The sequence below is a fragment of the Malaclemys terrapin genome, chromosome 6 (genome assembly GCF_027887155.1).
Source record: "Malaclemys terrapin pileata isolate rMalTer1 chromosome 6, rMalTer1.hap1, whole genome shotgun sequence".
NCBI lineage: Eukaryota > Metazoa > Chordata > Testudines > Emydidae > Malaclemys > Malaclemys terrapin.
Genome location: NC_071510.1, coordinates 129,740,867 through 129,764,817, shown reverse-complemented (window position 1 = coordinate 129,764,817; position 23,951 = coordinate 129,740,867). Strand labels below are relative to the sequence as shown.

The window sequence follows — 23,951 nt, the reverse complement described above, 5'->3', positions numbered from 1 at the left end:
GCCCAGTATGCCACCTATAAGGTTCATAATGCACATCACTGCCATAACAAATGCTGAATGCATTCAGATTAGAACCGGAGGCTTGCTAAAGTGTTATGGGAATTCAATTCTTGCACTCCAAAGACTCCAATTAATCAAAATTACAAGGCTTAACTCAGTTTCTTACAAAGTCACATTCACCGTTTGGGTACTCAAACTTTACTGCACTTTCAGCGCCTTCACACAGCAGAAAAAGGGACATGATTAATTAGTATTAAATATTCGTATTGCACTTACTCCTAAGGCTCCAACCCGGACTGAGGTCGTTAGACCCCAGCCACACAAAAACACGGCACCTGCCCCAGAGAGAGATTCCTGAATTCAGGAAAATGATCATTACTGGGTTACCTTGGTTTATCAGTCAGTGTCATCTGAAGTTTGCTAATATGATGGTGTACAAATGCTCTCTCACTGAGCTGGTAGTTCTGCATATTGTTATATTGCTGGAATTTGCTTTAATGGTTCATGCTGTATCAATGCTTCATGCTTTTTAACATTCAGTCATAACGGGGATTTGTATTTGGTTGTTTTTGAAAGCAACTCTGCTGTGAAGAGACAAATAGGACCTGGGTAATTTGAGAGGTGAGGGAAGCTACTTTATTCAACTCTCATTGCAAGTTATTGACTTGAAAGACCCTTTATGTCTCAGAATTTTAATCAACCAGAGTCTTGACCCAGGGCTGTCTGGATCCCATGGAAAATTAATATTCAGAGAAATATTTTTGGAGATTCTGTCTAGACAAAAGTTGATACAGTTTTGATCAAAGGAACAACATAGTCATCGCTTTGGGAGGTGGTTTTGAGGGTCAGTGGTGTCTTGGCCTACAGGGTTGTTTGATGGGGTATGCGAGACTGGTCTAGGCCTGTAGCATCAGGCTCATATGAGACAGCCTTTTCTTTGGGCATTTTTCCTGTCTCATTAAGGCTTCAGCCTCTAATTATAAACCTGCCTCTTTAATAACTCCCGTTTCCCTCAGATTTGGGTTGTTGGAAGGAGTTTGTGACCACACCCCTGGCAAGCTCCTTCCAGGCCTTGTAAACAAGAAACCAAGCAGTCTTGTGGCCCTGGCCCTCACAGAGTGCAGCACTCAGGCAGAGACAGAGCAGTTCATTCCCCGGGTTCTCCTGGCCTCTCAGCCAGGCTGGCTCTAGCAGGCTCTGCCTCCACTGCTCCTTGGGCCAAGAGTAGAGGGAGGAAAAGTCCATTCTCCTTCCCTCGCAGAGACCCTCCAACTGGGAGGACTCTCTCCAACTGGCAGGCAAAACAGGCCGCAGGGAAGGACCCTGCCAGACTTCTGCAGAAAATTAGCCCCTACCTCCCTGCTCTAGTGTGTGGTATGTCTACCCCCTCTGACCTGGCTTCTTCTATTGGACATTTATTACAATACATGCCAGTTTTACTCCAAAGCAGTGGTTCCCAAACTGGGGTTCGTGAACCCCTTGGGGTTCACGAAATGTTGCAGGGGGTTCTCAGGAAAAAATTCCCCAATGGTGGACAGAGCTGTCCCTAGGGACCCCGGGCAGCATGGGGCCAGCAGCTCGGAGCCCCATCACACTTCAAGACTCCTTATAAGAAATGAAAAGGGAAGTGGATTTTTTTGCTGTTTTTTTTAAAATGAAATAGGCAGCTAGTATTGTTTTTAAAATGATTATGAAGAACAAGTTTAAGCTTTGTTGTAATGTGCGTTGTTTGCCTGGACTGCTCAAGACCTGAATGCTTGTGTAGGAGGAACTCTGAGTTGGCTTCTTAAATCCCTTCCTGCTGTTTCACATCTGATACTCCTTGATGAAACATAGGAGCCTTGTCTTATAACAGGCTTATTCAAAGTGATACAAGCTACCAAAGTGAGATCTTGGAAAAGTGTTGCCGTTTTCATAATGCAATAAAAATACTGTAATGATTAATAATAATTAATAAATTGTGTGTAATAAGTATGTCAAAAACAAATTTTATATTTCCAAGATCACTGCTTTTATAATTTATACTCAAGTAAAGGAGAAGATCCCTAGAAATATTCATTTTTAGGAGGGGGTTCGTGAGACTTGACATTTTAGTGAAAGGGGTTCACAGGTTGTTAAAGTTTGGGAACCACTGCTCTAAAACATCTCTTCCGTGGATTTTTGTTCTCATTATAAATCACCCTCACTGTTAAAAATGTGTGGGTTATTTCCAATTGGAAAAACAAATCAGATTTCTGTCTGAACTTGATACCTACTGAAGTTACAAAGAACTTCTAAGCTGTCTGGAACTGAAAGAAGTCGGCAAGTATTTCCCCTCACTCTCCTATTCACTGAGGCTGCTTATTACACATTTCAGAATCAAACACTCCTGAAAAAGGTGAAGTCTGACTGTCAGTGTGAAAGTTTTGAAGACGAGGAAGAGGATGATTAGACCCAAACTGAGACTGTGCGGAATCTGTTTCATCTTCCAGAATGATGTCCCAGATTTGCTTAGTACGTTTTTCTCCTATTTAGTTGATGATAGAGGTGTTCTCGGGAAGTTAGCAGTAGTATGAAATTGTGATGGTAAAACAAAGAATCTATTAACACCAGCACAGGAATATTGTTGTAAGACAGCTGGCTATAGGGTTACAAGACATTGCTATAGAATACGGAGAAGGAAAAAGAATTCATAGAGGCTACAGCACTTGTTTGTAATGTTAGCTAGCAGCATTGCAGCTTGCACTAAACATATAGCCCTCAGAACTCTTCCATTTCTCCCTACACAAGTGGACAGTTATGGGTGTCTTCAGAATCCTGGTGGGTTTCTTTAATTTACTTACAGAAACGCTATGTATGAAGGTAGTATAAGAAACAGTTTTTTTCAAAGGGGGCTTATAATGGGGAACAAACAGTACAAATCAAATAGGCAGCAACCATCTTGACAGCCTCAGGCAGATTAGGACTGAGAAAATTCAGATCTCATTAGAAACAGCTGAAAAAAATCGAAAAGGGTTCAGAGTTGTTTGCTGTTATTTATTATGAGCCAGATCCCGAGGTGCGACGTTAGCTTTTTTTAGTCCTTTCTCAGGCAAACTCTTTCTGAAAGGACTAAGTAAAACCCAAGCAAAGACTTTGGCTAGATCTCTCTCTTTCTCCAACTTATTCTAACTATATCACTGCAGTTTCTCTTGACACACACATTGGCTGAGCGCTAATTCTATCAAAACTCGATCTCATAATTAATGTCACTTTAAAATACTTGCTCAGAACTTGCAGGGCCTGTGTAACTGCAACTTTTCTTTCAATACACAGAGCTGAACAATTCATAAAACAGTGGGTAATATGCAAAGAGGCTGTTTTCCATAATATGTTCATATTAATGCAGAAACAGTTTGTCCTCTATGTAAAAGGGCAGTAGACAGACCAGTGTGTAATTAAGATAATGATTTCTTGGCTTTGGAAATGCTATTAGCCACACTATTTTCTGAAATTCACTGTAATTGTTCTGCAGCTAAATAATGAACCTATTATCCTGCTGCTTGTTAGGAAGTTTTAACCCCTTAGAAAAATAAAAGCTTTCACAAACTCACTTTTTAAAACAGCTTAACAAATAGTCTATAGGCATGTCCATCCAGAGAGGAGTTTACCCTTGATTCTTCGTTCTTGAATATTTGAAGTTAGACCCTTTTTTCTAATGAACACTGTGACAGTGTACCCTATAAGGCTTTATGGGGAGGGGGTGCTTATAAATGTATGGATGACATAGCTGGAATATGTTTTGTGCTGCCTGTGCCATGTAACATATCTCCGTAAAGGTTCTGGTCTATTATATCTATTCATCCAATTTGTACATATATATCATTTTCTACTCGAGGTTAAGAATATGGGCTGTATGCTTGCTTGATTTCTAAGTAAGCTTTGTGAGGCATTTGGTCAGCTTCTTTAGGAAGGAATTCGCCAGGTTAAGTACCTGATCAGGAGACACTTAGGGAACAATGCATCTTGGAATGCTCCAATCCACATGAGAAGTCTTCCTGGAGACATGCAAGATGCCATGTGGACAATGGCATCGGCCTGCAAAGACTGAGTCATGCAGGGGCATGTGACTTGCCCAGGTGACTCCAAAACTCCATCCTGGAGCTGGACTTGGCATAGGAGGGAGGAGGGGGGTCTCCACCCACAAGAGAGAGTCTATTTAAACCTGTGGGAGACCCCTCCATTTTGTCTTCAGCTGGCTAAAGAAGGAGCCTCTCCACCCCCCCCCCCCAGGATACTTGAAGGAGACTGAAACAAAGGACAGTAACTGCAGGGGGTGTGAGTGATTGCTGGACCCAGGCTAAAAGGAGATTAGCCTGTAAAAGGGAGCACTCTGGAACTGGTGAGGAAATTATCTGTATTCAGTTTGATTAGGCATAGATTCGCGCATTTTATTTTATTTTGCTTGGTGACTTACTTTGTTCTGTCTGTTACTACTTTGAACCACTTAAATCCTACCTGTCTGTATTTAATAAAATCACTTTTTATTTAGTAATTTACTCAGAGTATGTATTAATACCTGGGGGAGCAAACAACTGTGCATATCTCTCTATCAGTGTTATAGAGGGCGAACAATTTATGAGTTTGCCCTGCTTTATGCAGGGTAAAACGGATTTATCTGGGTTTAGACCCCATTGGGAGTTGGGCATCTGAGTGCTAAAGACAAGCACGCTACTGTGAGCTGTTTTCAGGTAAACTTGCAGCTTTGGAACAAGTGATTCAGACCCTGGATCTGTGTCTGGAGCCAAACAGGAGTGTCTGGCTCAGCAAGACAGGGAGCTGGAGTCCTGAGCTGGCAGGGAAAACAGAAGCAGGGGTAGTCTTTGCACATTGGGTGGCAGCTCCCAAGGGGGTTTCTGTGATCCAACCCGTCACAGTGGCGTAGTCGAGCAGGATCTGTGCACAGCTGATTGCTTTGAGATACTGGTAGTGATTTTAAGTGAGTTTTAAGTGTGGTGGCTGGAGAACAGACAAAGTGGTTACTGGTTTGTTATTTTCTGTTTGCTTATTTCGGGCAAGGGAAGTAGGGACAGAAAAGGAAGCTCTCTGTTAACTAAGAATCCCCTGAGCTGAGTGCATCTCAGTTTCAGTGAACTGCAGAGGGGTTGTGGCCCAGCACAAGAAAGCAGGACAATGAGTACTAGTGATCTCAGTTCCAGTGAACTGCAGAGTGGTTGTAGCCCAGCACGAGAAAGCAGGACAATGAGTACCAGTGACGCTGCTATTAAACTAAAGCTGGCCAGGTTGGAAGCAAAAGAGAGAGAAAGTGAACATAAGAGACGGCTGGAACTAAGACAATTAGAAATTAGTGCCATGGAGGCAGAACATGCAAGGGAAGAGGCTGCCCACAAGAGAGCTATGGAGGTCGAGGCAGCGAGGGCGGAGGCAGAGGCAGCGAGGGCGGCAGCGAGAGTGGAGGCAGAGGCAGCTGCCCACGAGAGGGCTATGGAGGCCCAGAGGGAGGCCCGGAAGCATGAACTGGCTGTTATGGAGTCAAAGAGACGAAACCCTCCCCCTGCTGGCTCCACTTCCCCAAAAATCCATAAATGGGAGCGGCTATGTCCACAGTATGATGAGTCCAGCGATATTGCCGAATATTTCATCACCTTTGAGAGACTGTGCACCCTCCATGCCATCCCTGAAGATCAGAAGATGACCACATTGATAGCAAAATTGACTGGCAGAGCTCTGGACATATTCAATAAGATGCCTATTGATGATGCTTCAAACTATGGTAAATTTAAGGAACTGGTTTTGAAACAGTTTCAGGTTACACCTGAAACCTACAGGGTTAAATTCAGGAGCCTTAAGAGGGGATCTGGATTAAGTAATGTGGCTTATGCCAATGAAATGAGAGATTTGGTAGATAAATGGGTGCGGGGGAGAGGCATTACCAGCTTTGAAGGGATGTGTGATCTAGTTACTCAGGAACATTTCCTGAATATGTGCAGTGATGAGGTAAAACAGTATTTGTGGGACAAAAAGGTAAATGCAGTGGGTGAATTAGCTGAGTATGCTGACTCTTATGAACAAGCCCAAGCTGCAATCAAACACAAACCACTGGCAGAAGGGTATAAGGTTGGGGGAAAGCAGAATCACCGTTTTACCCCTGGGTCTGGGAAAAAAGAGGCTGGGCGGTCACCTCCCCATTCCCCTGGTACTCGACCCAAATTTCCTGTGCAAGCAGAGGAGCCCAAGAGGTGCTATCATTGTAAGTCCACTGAGCACCTGAGGAATAAGTGTCCCTTACTGAGTGAAGCTGCGGCTTCTCAGAGCCAGGCTGTGGCCTCTTTCCACACAGGATTTGTAAAGCTTGCTTCCACACAACCCAGCAATGAGCATATGCATGCTGTTAAATTGAATGGTCAAATGCTTCTTGGATTAAGGGACACGGGTGCTGAGATTTCTGTGGTCAGGAGGGACCTGATCCAAGAAAAGGATTTGTTGCCAGGTAAAATGGCAGAATTAGAGCTGGTCGGGGGTTACAAAGTCTTTGCACCTTTAGCTAAAGTACACATGCAAACTCGGGATTTGCAGGCTGAGCTGACTGTTGCTACGGTGGCACACAATTTTGCACCGTTTCTACTGGGGAATGATTTCTTTAGTGTGGCAGAATCTGTCCCAGGGTTGGTTAGCAGTGAGAAGGAATCTTGTGCTAAAAGCCCCAGAGGGGGGGGCGAAGTCACACGGACTGCTGGGGGAATAGGAGAGTGTCTCTTAGATTCCTCTGCAGCAGTAAAGGATGCAGCTTCGGGGGCAGGGCTGGTTGTGGCCAGTTCCTGTAGCCCTGGGTCTCAAGGGGAGTTCCAGAGGGGGGAGCTGGATGAAGCCAGCTCCTGTCCCGTAATCATCTCCCCGGGGGAGGGGGATGTACCACCTTGTAGCAAGGAGGCCACTACAGCCGCTGACTGCCAGGAAGTTGCAGGTCAGCAGGGGGCCGGGCCTGCCCTGGGGTGCACAGAGGCGTGTGTCCCAAAGGTGGAAGTTGGGGTCCTGGGGACTGCTGTGGTGGGAACAGGCCCCAAGGACCCTATAGCTGAGTGCCAGCCCAACCCGAGTGGAAGGGGAGGGATTTTGCTGGCCAGTGACAGGTCTGTCGTAGCTGGTAGCTGTGAGTCCACAGCTGGGGCAGGATCACCTTCCCTTTCAGGGGACACAAGAGTGTCGGACCCAGAGGGGAGACCAAAGAGGGAAGCCCAGATGGAAGGTCAGGGGGGGCCAGAGAGTCCACCCACCTTTTGTGGGGAGGGGCTTTCCCAGGAGGAGGGTGAAAAGTCTGCATTCGAAATGCCAGCCCGCTCTCCTGTGGATCAGGTTTTAAGGGAAACCTGGGGGTCAGGTCTCCAGGATGAGGGGGTCTATCCAGCTGACCCATTGGAAACAGAAAGTGGGGTGCCCAAAGGGGTCCAGAGCACCCCAGGGAAAGCTGCTGTTCTTGCTACACTTGCAAGAGATAAAACTCTCTCTCCAAGACAGGGGGGGAAAAATCTCTTCATGGGAGGAACTTCACAAGGGAGTGGGGCCCAGCCCAGAGAAACTCCAGAGGGAGGGGCCGAGGACAAGTATGGTTGTAGTACACCCTTTCCTGGCCAAAGACGCAAGCACATGCCCGAACTAGAAGTCTTCCCCAAAGAGGCAGAGGAATCTGCATCAGAAGGTCTACCAGAGGGCACAGAGAACTGGGAAAACGCAATAGATGCTAAACAAGTCAAATTGAGTGAACGAAGCCTGTCCACTGTAGATTTGCTGTTAACCTTGTGTCTTTTGCTAATTCACCTATGGGATAAAACAAAAGAATTCACACTAGTGGTAAACCCTTTAAAGATGTGGAACATATCTGATTTGTGGAATAAGCTGTTATACATGCTGGGGATGGTGACAAGACAGCCCCACCAGCATGTTACTTTACAGCCCATACCTGTAAAAAGCAGCAAAAGCATAACAGGCCCATGCTGCTGTCTAGAAGGGGAAACTGAGGCACACCGCCTCATGGCATTGGTGGCTAAATGCCAAGATACCTCCATGTTAACGAGTATTGCTGCCTGCATTCTGTTAGCAATACTACATCCCTACCTGTTTGCAAGCATCTGGGGATCAGGAACCCCAAAACGGGCTAGAACCCCTAGGGGTGACATCATATGGTTTCAAGATACTGAAAGGGAATGTGTCCAGAAACAAACAGAAATTTTACAGGTACTGCCTCCGCCATGGACAGTGTCCAAGTCTCTGGCAGTAAGTTCAGGGGGAGGGTGTGACAGTGTACCCTATAAGGCTTTATGGGGAGGGGGTGCTTATAAATGTATGGATGACATAGCTGGAATATGTTTTGTGCTGCCTGTGCCATGTAACATATCTCCGTAAAGGTTCTGGTCTATTATATCTATTCATCCAATTTGTACATATATATCATTTTCTACTCGAGGTTAAGAATATGGGCTGTATGCTTGCTTGATTTCTAAGTAAGCTTTGTGAGGCATTTGGTCAGCTTCTTTAGGAAGGAATTCGCCAGGTTAAGTACCTGATCAGGAGACACTTAGGGAACAATGCATCTTGGAATGCTCCAATCCACATGAGAAGTCTTCCTGGAGACATGCAAGATGCCATGTGGACAATGGCATCGGCCTGCAAAGACTGAGTCATGCAGGGGCATGTGACTTGCCCAGGTGACTCCAAAACTCCATCCTGGAGCTGGACTTGGCATAGGAGGGAGGAGGGGGGTCTCCACCCACAAGAGAGAGTCTATTTAAACCTGTGGGAGACCCCTCCATTTTGTCTTCAGCTGGCTAAAGAAGGAGCCTCTCCACCCCCCCCCCCCCAGGATACTTGAAGGAGACTGAAACAAAGGACAGTAACTGCAGGGGGTGTGAGTGATTGCTGGACCCAGGCTAAAAGGAGATTAGCCTGTAAAAGGGAGCACTCTGGAACTGGTGAGGAAATTATCTGTATTCAGTTTGATTAGGCATAGATTCGCGCATTTTATTTTATTTTGCTTGGTGACTTACTTTGTTCTGTCTGTTACTACTTTGAACCACTTAAATCCTACCTGTCTGTATTTAATAAAATCACTTTTTATTTAGTAATTTACTCAGAGTATGTATTAATACCTGGGGGAGCAAACAACTGTGCATATCTCTCTATCAGTGTTATAGAGGGCGAACAATTTATGAGTTTGCCCTGCTTTATGCAGGGTAAAACGGATTTATCTGGGTTTAGACCCCATTGGGAGTTGGGCATCTGAGTGCTAAAGACAAGCACGCTACTGTGAGCTGTTTTCAGGTAAACTTGCAGCTTTGGAACAAGTGATTCAGACCCTGGATCTGTGTCTGGAGCCAAACAGGAGTGTCTGGCTCAGCAAGACAGGGAGCTGGAGTCCTGAGCTGGCAGGGAAAACAGAAGCAGGGGTAGTCTTTGCACATTGGGTGGCAGCTCCCAAGGGGGTTTCTGTGATCCAACCCGTCACAAACACTACGGTGGCAAAGGGAATGACGACCTCTGGACAATTGCCAACATTTCTGAGAGTTTTGCAAGAACTAACTGCCCAGATAAGCTGGAGGTCGTGGGCTGCTATGTCCCCATCTGCCCAAAGGCTGTGTACGTGCTCTGGTAGAGATTAGCATTGTACAGACTTTGAAGACTCCCTCCCCAAATGCAGCATAGCATGAAAGCACAGGTTTCAAGTGCTTTGCTAGATCAAGGCCTTAATCACCCCATCCTCCCAATGAGGCTGAGATCAATGTCCTCGTTTTACAATGGGGAAACATGAGGGCCCAGACCCACAAAGGTACCTAGGTGCCGGAGTCCAAGTTTTAGGCTCCACTGACACCCACAAGCCCCCCACTCAGCTGCTGCCTAACCTCACTCAGCACCTAAAATTTTTCAGCAAGAATCCCCTAGGGTCCCAAGTTTCTGCCTCTGAGCATGCGCACTGTTGCCCCACTCTCGGTGTCCAGGCCCTTATCTCTGGTCTAAGCCCTAGAGCAATCCATGGACCTGCCCAGTTCGTGTGAGGGGTCTGCTCCAGAAGTCAGGCTCAGAGTGGAGCAACTTCAACAGGGGAGTGAGGGAGAGTCACAGCAGAACATCCTCCAGCTCAGCAGAGGAGTCTGCTGAAGGCAGTGGCCTGTGAAGGAGCTTGCGGCAGCCATAGCGGTGTTCTGGGCAGCTCTGCCCCACCAGCCATATACAGGCGAAAGCTCCTCACCCAAACTGAAGGCTCTGTGGCTATAATTTTAAATAGACCCCATAAACCAGACTGGGGGAACTCTGCATGTAATGGTGGGGGACAGAGACCAGACCTCCCTTTCCAACTATGACTGGATACGGTTTGCATTTTCAAGACTCTCTACAAAAGAGAGGGCTAGAAACTCCTATGATTTAAAAAACCACAGATTAAATTAGCCCTGCCATTTCATAGTCATGAGGGCAGGGGCTCAGAGGCTGTATCCCTCTTCATTTCTCTCTCTCCAATCTTATTTAGTTCTGCACCTGCATTCTGCAGTCTGGAATGCAGTTTGTACAAGAAACTTTATACAAGATTCTATTCTATATAGGTTGTTTTAGACCCCAGTTGCAATTGGCTCTGCTCAGGCATATTCCAGAGATTCACCAGAGCTTCCCAGGGGCATCAGCGTCCACCCACGGAGATCAGATTGAAGGACCGGAGTTGCATTGTATTACATATTCTGGGGAAACGACTAAGACGATAACCCTATAAAATAAACAGCAGCGATGAGAAGTAAAACAGGTTTCCCTGAAATGGTTTTTACCTTGTAGATTTTCCCTTCTTCAGTGCCAACGAGAAATAAATAATCTATCTTCTTGTGAAAATCAAAGGAAGTACCACAACCTATTTGAGAGAGAGAGAGAGAGAGAGAAAGCTGTCAGTCAGAAAGATGGCCATGATATCAAGCACAGGTTTCTTGGTTATTGCACAAATTCCATCAATGAAGGTTTCAAAAAAATAATTTTTCATATTTCACTATTACCTGGAGCCCCCCAGTTGAATTTGGGGGCCCACTGCTGGGCGTGCTGTATAACTACATAGTGAGAGATGGTGTTTGCAATCTGACTAGCCAAAAGGTGGGAGGAGAAACAGGCACACAGAGGGGAAGTGAGTTGGCCAAAGTCACACAGCAGGTCAATGGCAGAACCCAAGTTTCCTGAGTCCCTGTCCAGTGCACTAGCCACTATATCATACTGCCTTGCAAACTGGTCACAGAAGTCAATTGGTGAAAGGATTTGAACTCATGGTCTTCAGGGCTGCAGAGCAGCAGCACACTGTGTAAGTCACCAGCTGAGGCCAAAAAAAAACCAGGTGCCTAATGTTAGGCTCTTATACAGACACCGAAAAAATAGCCTCATGTTCTAAAGTGCTGAGTACCCCACAGCTCCCCCCGAGAGGGCATTATTCTGCACAGAATGTAACAATACTACCTGTACACCATCAGTCACATACAACTGAACACAGAGAGCCCTCTCTTCAAACACTCCAACTGAACAGGAGGAAGGGCAGACACAAAATCTTAATCAGAAATACCTCCTAGATGAACTACAAAGGCAACAGTTTCTAAGATGTGCATTTACGGTATTGGAGCCAAAGTTTACTCCAGCATATTTCTACAGTCAGTATCTAGGACTCATTCTCTCTCTTTCTTTGGGGTCAAACTCCAGCCAAACAATTCAAATCCTTTTAGTGAGCCTCTCACACAGTAAGTATAGGTCAGACCTCTTCCTGAAAATGCTTCCCACATCTTCTCTAAGATTTCAAAGATGCTTCCAGGTATTCCAGGGCACAGGCACCTCTAATTTTCCCTGGGGGTGCTCAACCCTAGGCCCCATCCCAACTCCACCCCTTCCCCCAAACCCCACTCCACCTCTTCCCACCCCCACCCTACCTCTTCCCCGCCTCTTTCTGCCCCTTCCCCCAAATGCGCCCCAGCCCCACTCTCTTCACTTCCTGCACGCTGCGGAAAAGCTGTTCTGCGGCATGCAGGAAGCGCTGGGAGGTAGGGGGAGGAGTTGATCAGCGGGTTCTGCCGGCAGGCGGGAGTGGTGGGGGTGGGGGAGAGGAGCTTGGCTGCTGGTAGGTGCTAAGCACCTGCTAATTTTTTTCCATGGGTGCTCCAGCCCTATGTTCCAGGGCAGCATTAGATGGCAGCCTCTCCCCTCCTCAGCAGCACAGTATATCAAAGATGTACTTTCCCTGCACTCCACTATATTCCCACAGAACATCTCATCAAATTTGCCAAATCTCAGTTCTTATTTCAAGACTCTACATGGTGTGGGCGCTGGATCCCTAAATGACCTGTTTACTTGTGGAACTTCTGGTGCCCTTGACAGCTCCAATGTAGAACAATAGAACCATCTAACTCATAGGTAAAAGTGGTGTGTGTTGGAGGCAAGGTTTCTTTTCTAGAATCTGGTTCAAGGCTGTGGAATTCATTTCTGAAGGAATTTAGAACCACAAACCTCAGCACTTTCTCAAATAAAGAACTCACCAGGACCTTGTTTTCTTCCTAAGAAACTTATTAAATGAATACACTATATGTATCTTTTTTTAAAAAACAAACATACATGTGACTTTTCCTGCTTGGGGAGGAATGGAAAGGAAACCTCATGTGACTCATACAAGTTTCCTTGTTTATTTTTAACTCTGGAAGGCACTCAACATGGCAATGGGCATAGTATTAGAACTGAAATGTCCCAGACCTGCACTGTTTCAAGAACAGATCCTTCCCCAAGATGACCTTAAATAAGGGAAGAGAGTAAGTCCTCTCTTTCCAGCCCCACCTTGGCATCTCTGGATCCAAGGAGGTTGTGTCCTTTGTTAAAAAGAGGTTATCAATCGTAACTGTTCAGGATTCATTGAGATCTTTCAGGCTCTGCTGCTGAAGCAGAATGCTAGATCATCTTGGAAATCAATCTCACTTGAGACTTTAAACACTGGCTGTTGCATTGTCTTAGATTGAAAGGAAACATCTTAAATTGTAATAGAATAACAGGACCCTCACAGTTGGTAGGGCTCCATTCATAATTCATACACACGTAGGGGGGTGAATCAAAATTGCACTGCAATCTTAATTCTGGCATTTCCTAACTCTTGAGTGCTCGACTTTGCAACTTTAATAATGTTCTTTTAATGTAGTTTGTGTGTAAGTTCCTAGGATTTTTTACAAAAATCTGGAATTCCTTCACCTCCAATGAAATTCCATCATGTAAGCATCATATTGACACCTACATGATATATCAGAAAGGTTGGAACCTTTAGATCCACCACACAGACCTCTGCCACTTGAGTTAACAAAGTAACTGATAGCAGTAGTAGGTTGTTATCCTCTATGTGGCCCAGCCCTAGAAGGGGATGAGACACTTTACCACTGGGTTTCACAAATATTTGCTAACAGCAGAAGAAGGCAAGTCAGGAATCTAGGGTCCCATTCCAGGATCTGAATGGGAGTGTGCTCTAGGGGGCACAGACTTTTCTACCCCACCCCATGCAATCAGTCCCTGTTCTGTCTCTCTACGCTGCCTCCCACCCCGCCACTGGCTCCTTACCCCAGTCCATTCTGCTCACTCTGCTAGTCCCAGTCTCTACTCCTTAGGTGTCTATCCCAGTCCCAAAAGGCGAAGTTTCCTCCCTCCACACTCCCAATCTCCCTACATCCCCACTCCCAGTCTCCTTACCCAGCCAGTCTCAGTTCCCTCCCTCATTCCCAGAGCTATTTCTCATCCCACCATGCACATTCTTTGAAAATCTGTTTCCTGGTAATATTAACACATAATAATACAAAAGCAACATGGAACTTCATAACACATTGATTTACCTTGGATATCCTATATTGTGACTCACCATCAGTATGTATCAAAGTAATTCCCTCTCACAAATATATTACACTCTCTACAAATTGCTAACTCTGAAACATTTTTATATGCAGAGGGAATTTCCTTCTACAAGCTCTGTAAGGCTATGTCTTCTCTGCCAAAAATAGGTATGTTTTTTACAGCAAGACAGCTAACCCGTCTTAGCTCTTATGAGGAGAGATTAATAAGATTGGGACTTTTCAGCTTAGAAAAGAGATGACTAAGGCAGGATATGAGAGAGGTCTGTAAAATCATGACTGGTGTGGAGATTCTTGATTCTACACGGTGTCCATTTTGTGTTCCTTCAAAGTAAATAAGGAAGTGTTATTTACTCCTTCTCATAACACAAGAACTAGGAGTCACCAAATGAAAGTAATAGGCAGCAGGTTTAAAACAAACCGAAGGGAAGTATTTTTTCACACAACGCACAGACAACCTGTGGAACACCTTGTCAGAGGATGTTGTGAAGGCCATGTCTACAATAGGGTTCAAAAAAGAACTAGATAAATTCATGGGGAATAGGTCCATCAATGGCTATTAGCTAGGATGGGCAGGGATGATGTCTCTAGCCGCTGTTTGCCAGGAGCTGGGAATGGGCGACAGGGGATGGATCACTTGATCATTGCCGGTTCTGTTCATTCCCTCAGGGGCACCTGGCATTGGCCACTGTCAGAAGACAGAATATTGGGCTAGATGGACCTTTGGTCTGATCCAGTCTGGCCATTGTTATGTTCTCTCGGCGTGATGGAGGCAAGGAACTGGTAGTTTATACCTCGTAGCTAGTGGAGGTCAACCTTAGGTGAGAGGGAGATGGGTAACATTGTTGAGCTTGACTAGCTACATCTAGATAGAAACGACTGCAATTGGAGATGTGATTGCAGCACATGTAGGCATACCTATGCTAGCTTTAATCTAGATAGCTCAGGTACCAAGAGCAATGAAGTCACAGCAACACGGGCTTCAGCATGGGCTACCCAAGCCTGCCTGGGACCCTGGATAAGTACTCAGGCAGCTAACCTGAAAGACCTCAGATATGAAATTGCAGAACTACTAACTATCGTTTGTAACCTATCCCTGAAATCAGCCTCTGCACCAGATGACTGGAGGATAGCTAATGTAACACCAATTTTTAAAAAGGGCTCCAGAGGTGATCCTGGCAATTACAGGCTAGTGAGCCTAACTTCAGTACCAGAGAATTATCAGACTGTAAAGATGCAAGACTCACCGCCGCAGCGCCTCCCATTGGTTGTCCAGGGAATTAGCTTTTCAGCCTCCAGAGCGCCCCCTGTTGGCCAGTGTCTCGCCTTTGGCTGGCCCCCGTGTCCCTCACAGATCCCGGTGCCCCTTTCTCTTGGGAGCTGCCCCCTGGCAGCACCCCCACAGTTTCTGGGTCTCCACACCCAGGGAAACCCCCACCCACTATCCCCACCTGGCTTCAGAATAAGGCTACTGCCAATCACCATCTAGCCCCCATTCACTGGGGCAGACTGCAGTTTACAAGTCACTCATCACAGGCAAGGGGGGTTAGGTCCTGCTGCCTCCGCCTACCCTTGGGCTGCCCCTGCAACCCCAGTACCTATTTGGCCTTGCACAAGGCCAGCAGCCTGGGGAGTTGCCAGGCAGGAGCTCCCCAGCTTCTCTCGCCTTTCCCCAGCCCTGCTCCACCTCAGGTACCCTGGTACGCTCCCCAGCAGCCAAGCCCATCTTCCTCCACAGCTAGAGATGACTCTCTTTTTGCCTCTGGCTCACAGCCCTTTTATAAGGGCCAGCTGAGGTCTGTTTGGGGCGTGGCCCCCAGCTGTGCCTGCTTCCCCAGTCAGCCTGGGAGCAGCTTGCCCCAGCCACAGCCCTCTCTGGGCTGCTTTAAACCCCTCAGGGCAGGAGCAGGTGACCACCCTTCTACACAGACACAGAGATGAACACGATTTGTTGGGGAAGAGTCAACACAGCTTTTGTAAAGGGAAATCATGCCTTTGAGGGGGTCAACAAACGTGGCTAAGGGTGAGCCAGTAGATATAGTGCACTTGGATTTTCAGAAAGCCTTTGACAAGGTTCCTCACCAAAGGCTCTTAAGCTCTAAGTAGTCATGGGATAAGAGAGAAGGTCCTGTCATGGATCAGTAACTGAAAGAAAGGAAACAAAGGGTAGGAATAAATGGTCAGTTTTCACAATGGAGAGAAGTAAACAGCAGGATCCTGCCAATGGATTTGTATTGGGACCTGTACTGTTTAACATATTCTTTAATGATCTGGAAAAGAGAGCGAACAGTGAAGTGTCAAAATCTGCAGATGATAGAAAAATTACTCAAGATCATTAAGTCCATATTTGATTGTAAAGAGCTACAAAGGGATCTCAAAAAAAGAAGAACAGGAGTACTTGTGGCACCTTAGAGACTAACAAATTTATTAGAGCATAAGCTTTCGTGGACTACAGCCCACTTCTTCGGAGGGATCTCACAACACTAGGGAGACTGGGCAACAAAATGGCAGATGAAATTCAATATTAATAAGTGCAAAGTAATGTACATTGGAAAAAATAATCCCAACTATACATATGTAATGATGCGTTCTAAATTACATGTTACCACTCAAGAAAGAGATCTTGGAGTTGCCATGGACAGTTCTCTGAAAACTTTAGCTCAATGCACAGAATAGGTCAAAAACGCTAATAGAATGTGAGGAACTATTAGGAAAGGGATAGATAATAAAACAGAAAATATCATAATGCCACTATATAAATCCCTGGTGCACCCACACCCTGAATACTTTGTGTCCTGTTCTGATCACCCCAACTCAAAACAAATACAGCGGAATTGGAAAAGGTTCAGAGAAGGGCAACAAAGATGATCAAGAGTATGGAATGGCTTTCATACGAGGAGAGAACAAAAATATTAGGACTGTTCATCTTAGAGAAAGGGAGATATGATAGAGGTCTATAAAATCAAGAATGGTGTGGAAACAGTGACTAGAGAACTGTTATTTACCCTGTCCCACAATACAAACATCAGGGGTCACCTGATGAAATTAATGGACATCAGGTTTAATACAAACATTAAGTAGTACTTTTTCACACAATGCATAGCTAACCTGTGGAACTCATTGGCTTGGGATGTAGTGAAGGCTAAAAATCAAATCTGGGTTGAAAAAAAACTAGTTAAGTTACTGGAGGACAGATCCATCAACGGCAATTAATCAAGTTGGATGGGACGCAACCCCAAGCTCAGGGCGACCCTAAACTTCTGATTGCCAGAAGCCGGGAGTAGAAGACAGAGAGACTCACTCAAAAAATGCCCGGTTCTGAACACCCCACCTGAAGCTCTGATACGGACCACTGTCAGAAGACAGGATACTGAGCAAGATGGACCACTGGTCTGACCCAGGGTGGCAACTCTTATGTTCTCATGAGCTGGCTAGATTGAAGCTAGAGTGGGCATGCCTACCCTACAATTACACCTTCACATGCAGTAGACTTAGATCAGCTAACAGACAAGAGGAGTAACCTTTCTTTAAGAGTCTCTCTCCCCATCACCTCACACCGGGAGAGTGCTCTGCTTTAATTTCTATGGATGAGTGATTAGAGGTTTGGTGTCACTAATTATCAGGATGATGAGAACTTGGGCTCATACCAATTGTTTGCAGCTGCAGTCCCTCTGGCCCTTCCATCGTTGTTCCCTCTACTGACAGCTTGATGACATCTGAATGAACCAGCTCATTCTGCAGGCAGAGGAGACTTCAGATTAATAAGTGTCTTTGTGGTGACAATATAGAGACTGTCATTGCTTGGAAATAGCACGTTTTCTTGAAGAATTTTAAAAAGCGAAACATGAAATTACTTGTCATTTCATGCCAGCAGCCGGCAGCTTGCTAAAGCTGTGTTTTACTTACTGTGAGCTTCGCTTCCCTTCCCCAGGATAGAGAGTCTCTACCACTCATGGACTCTATTGGGACCTTATCACAGCAGGACACCCAGGTGCACACACCCGGGTTACACACACCCTCGTTTCTTGGGTCAAAATTTTCAAATTTGGGCGAGACAACTACATCATTTAGGCTCCTATTAAGTGGCCTGATTTTTTTGCAGAAATCCTGATCACCTGCAGCTTTTGTTGACTTCAGTGTCTCTCAAAAACAGGCCGATGGTATTTCAGGTTGGGCACGTTCCGCCCCAGCCCCCCCAATTAAAAAAGAGAGGCACTCAGTATGAGCAAAAGGTTTAGGAAATGAAAGCCAACATCTATCTAGCCATTAAAGTCTACATCAGTTTCTCCATCAGTAAGATGAGGATAATACTAATATTTACAGTAGAACCTGAGAGTAATGACCACCTCAGGAACGGAGGTTGTTCGTAACTCTGAAAAAAAGGTGATGGTTCTTTCAAAAGTTTACAACTCAACATTGACTTAACACAGCTTTGAAACTTAACTATGCAGAAGAAAAAATCCTCTGTACTAGGCTGAGACAGCTGGGTAATTGGGGGTAATTGCAGGTGGAATCAGGGGTGATACCCATAGTTGGTAAAAAAGCTTTGACCCTACAACAATACAGACCGTGTGTCTATGCAAACTCTGTGTAAGGGAGACGTGAGGACCAATCATCCTGGCGATGAGTGATGTAATGTCACAGATACTACTTGAGGATTTGGTTGGCCCTTTGACTGGGGATGGTAAGTGGAGAAAAGACATGTGCAAACCTCCAGCAGGCACAAGGCCTTGCACCAGAACCGGGCCATGAATCGACACCCTTGATGGGAGGTGATGCGCTCTGAAAGGCTGTGCAGGCAGATGGGATCGCTAATCCATAGCTGGGCTATCTCTGCAGCAGAAAGGAAGCCTGTGCTGGGGATGAAGTGGGCCATTTTGGTGAAGTAGCCCTCTACTGTCAAAACTGTTGTAAATTTGTTGGATTCTGTTAATTCTACAATAAGGTAGCTGCACAGGGTTTAGATGGGGTGTCCAAGGGCTGGAGGAGACTGCAGGGCTTGTGGTATGGTGACTTGGCACAGGCACAAACATCACAGAAGGCAATGAATGATTGTATCATGGGGAACACCCGGGACCACTAAAAAGGGTGGGATATTAATCATTCGGTCTTAAAGCCCTAAAAGTGTCCTCCTAGAAGAAAGTCGTGGCATAGCTGCAGGACTGCAACACTTGCAGGTCCCAGGGGAACATAAATGCGGTCCTTCATATATGTGATCCCTTCCTGGGACTCATGCCGTTGCTTATTGATAATGACCTGTTCATCAGGCAGAATTCCTGAGGCAGAGCGTATCAGTATGAGTATATCCTGGTGAAAAGCTAAGCTGAGAAAGTTATGGGATTTGAGAATGGGGGTTGGTCCCTGGATGGGGCTCCTGGATTGATACCATATCTTCGGGACAGGGCATCAGCCTTGACGTTTTTGGTTTTGTGGCCATATGTGATGACAAAAATCAAATTGTGAGAAAAACAAGGCCCACTGAAGCTGTCGTTGGTTTAAGGCCTTCGCCCCATGGAGGTACTCTGTATTTTTATGATCAGTGAATACCTGGACTGGGTGGTGAGCTCCTTCCAGGCAGTGACACAATTCTGCAATGGAGTTTTTTTTAATCACCAGAAGTTCCTTAGCCAGTATTTCGTAGCTTAACCCTGTGGGGGTGAGCTTCAGTGCACGGGTGTAATACTTGTTCAGGACCAAGTCATTTGGAGAGGACAGCTCCTATCGCCATGCTGGACACATCAGCTTCTACAATGAAGGCTTGCATGATGTCTGGGTGAGCCAATAAGGGTGCAGTAGTGAAGGGAAGTTTCAGCTGATTGAATGCATGCTGGGCATTGGAAGACCAATAGAATTGGGCATATTCCAAAGGAGAGCAGTGAGGAGGCTCCATTTGTTTTGAAAAAATTGGTATAAATCCTCAATAAAAATTGGTGCACCTCAGGAAGCGTTGCGGGTCACATACAGAGTGGGGAACCGGTCAATCATGGACAGCTTGGAGCTTGCGTGGGTCCATCTGGATCCTTTCTGGGGATAAGACAAAGCCGAAGAACTCTGTGGAAGCCTAACTGAAAGCACACTTCTTGAGTCGGCATAAAGGCCAGGCTGCCGTAAGCATTCCAGCACCATTTTGATGTGAGTGGTATGCTGTTCTGCATCGTCAAAGAGGACCAATATGTCATCTAGGTAAACTATTATGCACTGGTCCAATATGTCTCAGAACACATCATTTATGTTGGAAGGTGGCTGAGGCATTGGTCAGCCCGAAAGGCATTACCAGATATTTATAGTTGCCATACTGGATTTGGGAGGCTGTCAAATAGCACTGACATGGTTTGGAGGAAGACTTCCCAGTTTGACAGTGTTGGGCTGTCACATGCCTAGTAGGGGGAGGCCCAGTCTAAGGCTTGCCCGGACAGCAGGCTGATAACCAGAATCACCTCTCTATAATCAGGAGTATAGAACTGAGAATGGCATCATGAACAGGAGGTGGCATTGGTTTATAAAACCCAGCATCGCTGGTAATTAGCATCAAACTTTTCTGGCAGATGCTAAATTCCCTGAAATGGAATTCTTCTGTCAATCTACCTACCACCTGTCAGGGTGGTGGATTACCTACATCAACAGGAGAACCCCTTATAAAGAAATGTCTTTGCTTCCCTGAGGATGTAGCTCTAGAGCTTTAAGCTTCTATGTAAGCTTAAGGTTATCCAGTTGACTGTGAAATAAAGGACACTGAAATCCTCAAGCAAGAAGCCATTTTTTATTTTGTGCCAACAAGAAGAGAAGGGGTATTGAGGTTTTGGGACAAACTGCCAAACCTATTTTCCTAAGTTGCACCCTCAAAAGGAAAAGTTAGTTGTGTTGCTGAGCAAGTTGAAGCCTTCCCAATCACTTCTTGGATTTCACAAATCTGACCTCTTTAGATAATCATTTCCTAATAGGGTAATTTTTCGGTAGTGGAGGGAAAAATAGAAAGAGGTCCATTCTACAGTCAGCTCTCTCATTAACGGTGGGTGTTCTGTGCCGTGAATCACACTGGATTCTGGCAACTTCAAAGCAACGTGGTGGAAGACAGCCCCTCCCCCTGAGAGCCCACTGATCTGCACACAGCCTGCTTACCAATGCTGCATGCAGGACCAAGGGTTTGGTGCTCAAAGAGGTGTGGGCTGTCCCTGTTCACTTCAAGCAGTTTAACACTAAAACCCAATGACAAGTTTTAAAGGCTCACATTGGAATTATTGCAGTGTTGATCATTAACAACCTCTTATTTTTATGCCTAACTCATTATTATAACACTGTTGTTTGAAGTGTTCATGAAGCTGGGTTGGTCTCAGGACATGAAAGAGACAAGGTGGGGGAGGTAATATCTTTCCTTGGACCAACTTCTGGTTGGCGAGAGAGAAGTTTTCAACCTACGCAGAGCTCTTCTTCAGGTCTGGGTCTTCCCAACAGAAGTTGGTCCAATAAAAGATATAATAATAAGAGAGACAAGGTGGCTGAGGTCATTAGTGCACTTGATACATTATTATTGCTTTTGAACTTTACAAATAATTTGCTTCAATTCAGCAAGGGAGAAAATATCATAACATAACATTTACCTTAACTAAAGTCCATGATACAATCCGCCCATCTGAAGAGATGGAGAAGAAGTTCAAATTATTGTCCAGGTCATCCTTCTGCCATTTGACCTAAAAAAGCCCAAACACAACACTCATGGTTGGCACGGAAGCATTCAGCAGCGGATAACTACAGAGCACTCGGTAAGATGGATGTTTCAAATCATATGGAGATATACCTATCTCATAAAACTGGAAGGTCATTGAGTCCAGCCCCCTACCTTCACTAGCAGTACCAAGTACTGATTTTTGCCCAGATCCCTAAATGGTCCCCTCAAGGATTGAACTCACAACCCTGGGTTTAACAGGCCTATGCTCAAACCACTGAGCTGTCCCTCCTAAATGAATGAGTTTCCTTTCAGTTGAAGCACTCCACATTTAGCACTACCCCTCCATTGGCACCCCCTCTTGCAGTTGACTAGGGGCTGAGGAGGTTAAAGGGAGCCTGATGGCGTGGACTTTGGTCCTATTCACACTCACCTGTTTTTCCGAGACAGTTTTATAAGCAGCCAACATCATACAGTATTTCACCCTTCTTATCAGCCCCTCTCTCTGTCACTCTTGTGGCTAGTTCTTTCCAGCTGTGATATCAGAGGCAGATTCTAGTCATCCAGATCAGACTTGCCACAGAAGTGAGACACAAGAGATTCTTGCGCACACTGAAACCCTCTGCCACTCCCCTCTCCTGTACGGGGAGGTTTTGGCAAACCAGTAAAATGCCTAAAATCACTATGATTTATTGTTAAAAAGCAACCTAGTCAGCAAGCTGTAAATTGGCCATTCAGCAAACTCAGCTTGACCAAGACAGGAGGGGAGGGGGTTCTGGGGTGCCACGGAAGGGGCAGCTTGACCCTGCGTCCTTCCCGATAAGAACTGTGTTGAAGTTGCTGATACATGCGTTTTAAAAGAGTAGGATGTGCCCCAGGAATGTTTACTGAGGTCTCAAGGCTGCAAGTTCTGGAAAGACCCACACCTGGTTAATCAATAACACTGCTTTACAGCCAAATTGCTTCTGAAATAAATGTAGTCAAACTTTACTAATTTTGGGTCACTGAGAACGAAAGTGATGCTTAAAATTGTTGATTGGCTCTAGTTTTCAAGATATGCTATTGGGTCAGTATATACGACCCTTGACTTGGGAATGGCGGAGGATAAGTGAGTTATAAAGGGAAGGGATCTCAATTTAAACCAGAAATGACTAAACTACATATTTGACTGGATCTATGAATAAATCTATGACTGGGTTTGGACAGTACTTGCTTTTTAGGCAAAACAATGAATCATGCAATCTGAAGCTGGTATTGCATCATATATGATATGAATTGCATCATGTTATTCCTAGAAGTCATGGATGATGCAATCATAACGAAGCTTACATCACTCTGCTGAACAAATTGCCCTATATCAGCTCTAGAAATCATACAGTGTCATGCTCTCTTATTTGTCAGTGTTTGATTTTGCAAAGGGACACATTTCTGTTTAGCCAGAATGAGCAGAGATGCCTCGTACTTGTGTGAACAGTGCAGATAACTTCTGCTATGTTTGTGGTGAAGTGACTTTTGCATCACAAAAGCGCAGTATAACCACTATGGTTAAGAAAACCTATCACCTTTATTTTGGCTGCAAAATTGGAGATCAGGACAAGAGGTGGGCCCCACACATATGCTGCAACACTTGTGCAACAAATCTTCGTCAGTGGTTGAACAGGAAAAGGAAATCTATGCCTTTTGCAGTGCCGATGATTTGGAGAGAGCCAATAGATCATACCAGCAATTGTTACTTCTGCATGGTGCCTCCAGTTGGGAAAGGTGTGTCAAAGAAGAAAAAGTGGACTATACATTATCCAAACATTCCATCAGCTATATGCCCAGTACCCCATGGAAAAGGACTGCCGGTTCCTGATGCACCGGAATCATTCTCACTTGAGTCAGACGAGGAAGAGGATGAAACTTCTGGTCCTGAACCATCAATGTCACAGAACCCACATTGTCTCCCATCCTCCTCCTCTGAACCACATCTCATAACACAAGGTGAACTGAATGACCTTGTCAGGGATTTGGAACTACCCAAGAGTAAGGCAGAGCTGTTGGGCTTCAGACTACAGCAGTGGAATCTCCTGGCAGGTGATGTTAGGGTTTCCATGTTCCATGACCGTCAAAAGGATCTTGTCCCATTCTTCTTCATGGAAGGTGATCTTGTAGCCTGCAACAACATCGATGGTGTAATGGCAGCCCTCAACATCGTTCACGATCCAGATGAGTTGAGACTGTTCATTGATTCATCGAAGACGAGTCTTAAAGCTGTTTTACTGCATAATGGCAATATTTTGCCATCAATTCCAGTTGGTCATGCAGTCCATATGAAGGAAACCTATGACAACATGAAACAACTTTTGAGGTGTATAAAGTATGACCAACATCAGTGGCAGCTTTGTGGCGATTTGAAGGTTGTTGCTCTCTTGCTTGGTCTGCAGACTGGA

The 23,951-nt window shown here is 45.4% G+C and overlaps 1 protein-coding gene across 1 annotated transcript in view; it reads right to left on the bottom strand.

Moving 5' to 3' along the window:
• DNAI1 (dynein axonemal intermediate chain 1) overlaps nt 1–23,951 on the bottom strand; it is a 298,189-nt gene that overhangs the window by 149,668 nt on the left and 124,570 nt on the right. The window contains exons 14-16 of the mRNA XM_054031240.1: nt 21,455–21,544; nt 17,504–17,591; nt 10,785–10,864 (exon numbers count right to left, since the gene is read on the bottom strand). Of these exons, the coding sequence (XP_053887215.1) occupies nt 10,785–10,864; nt 17,504–17,591; nt 21,455–21,544 (258 nt within the window). The remainder of the gene's footprint in view (nt 1–10,784; nt 10,865–17,503; nt 17,592–21,454; nt 21,545–23,951) is intronic.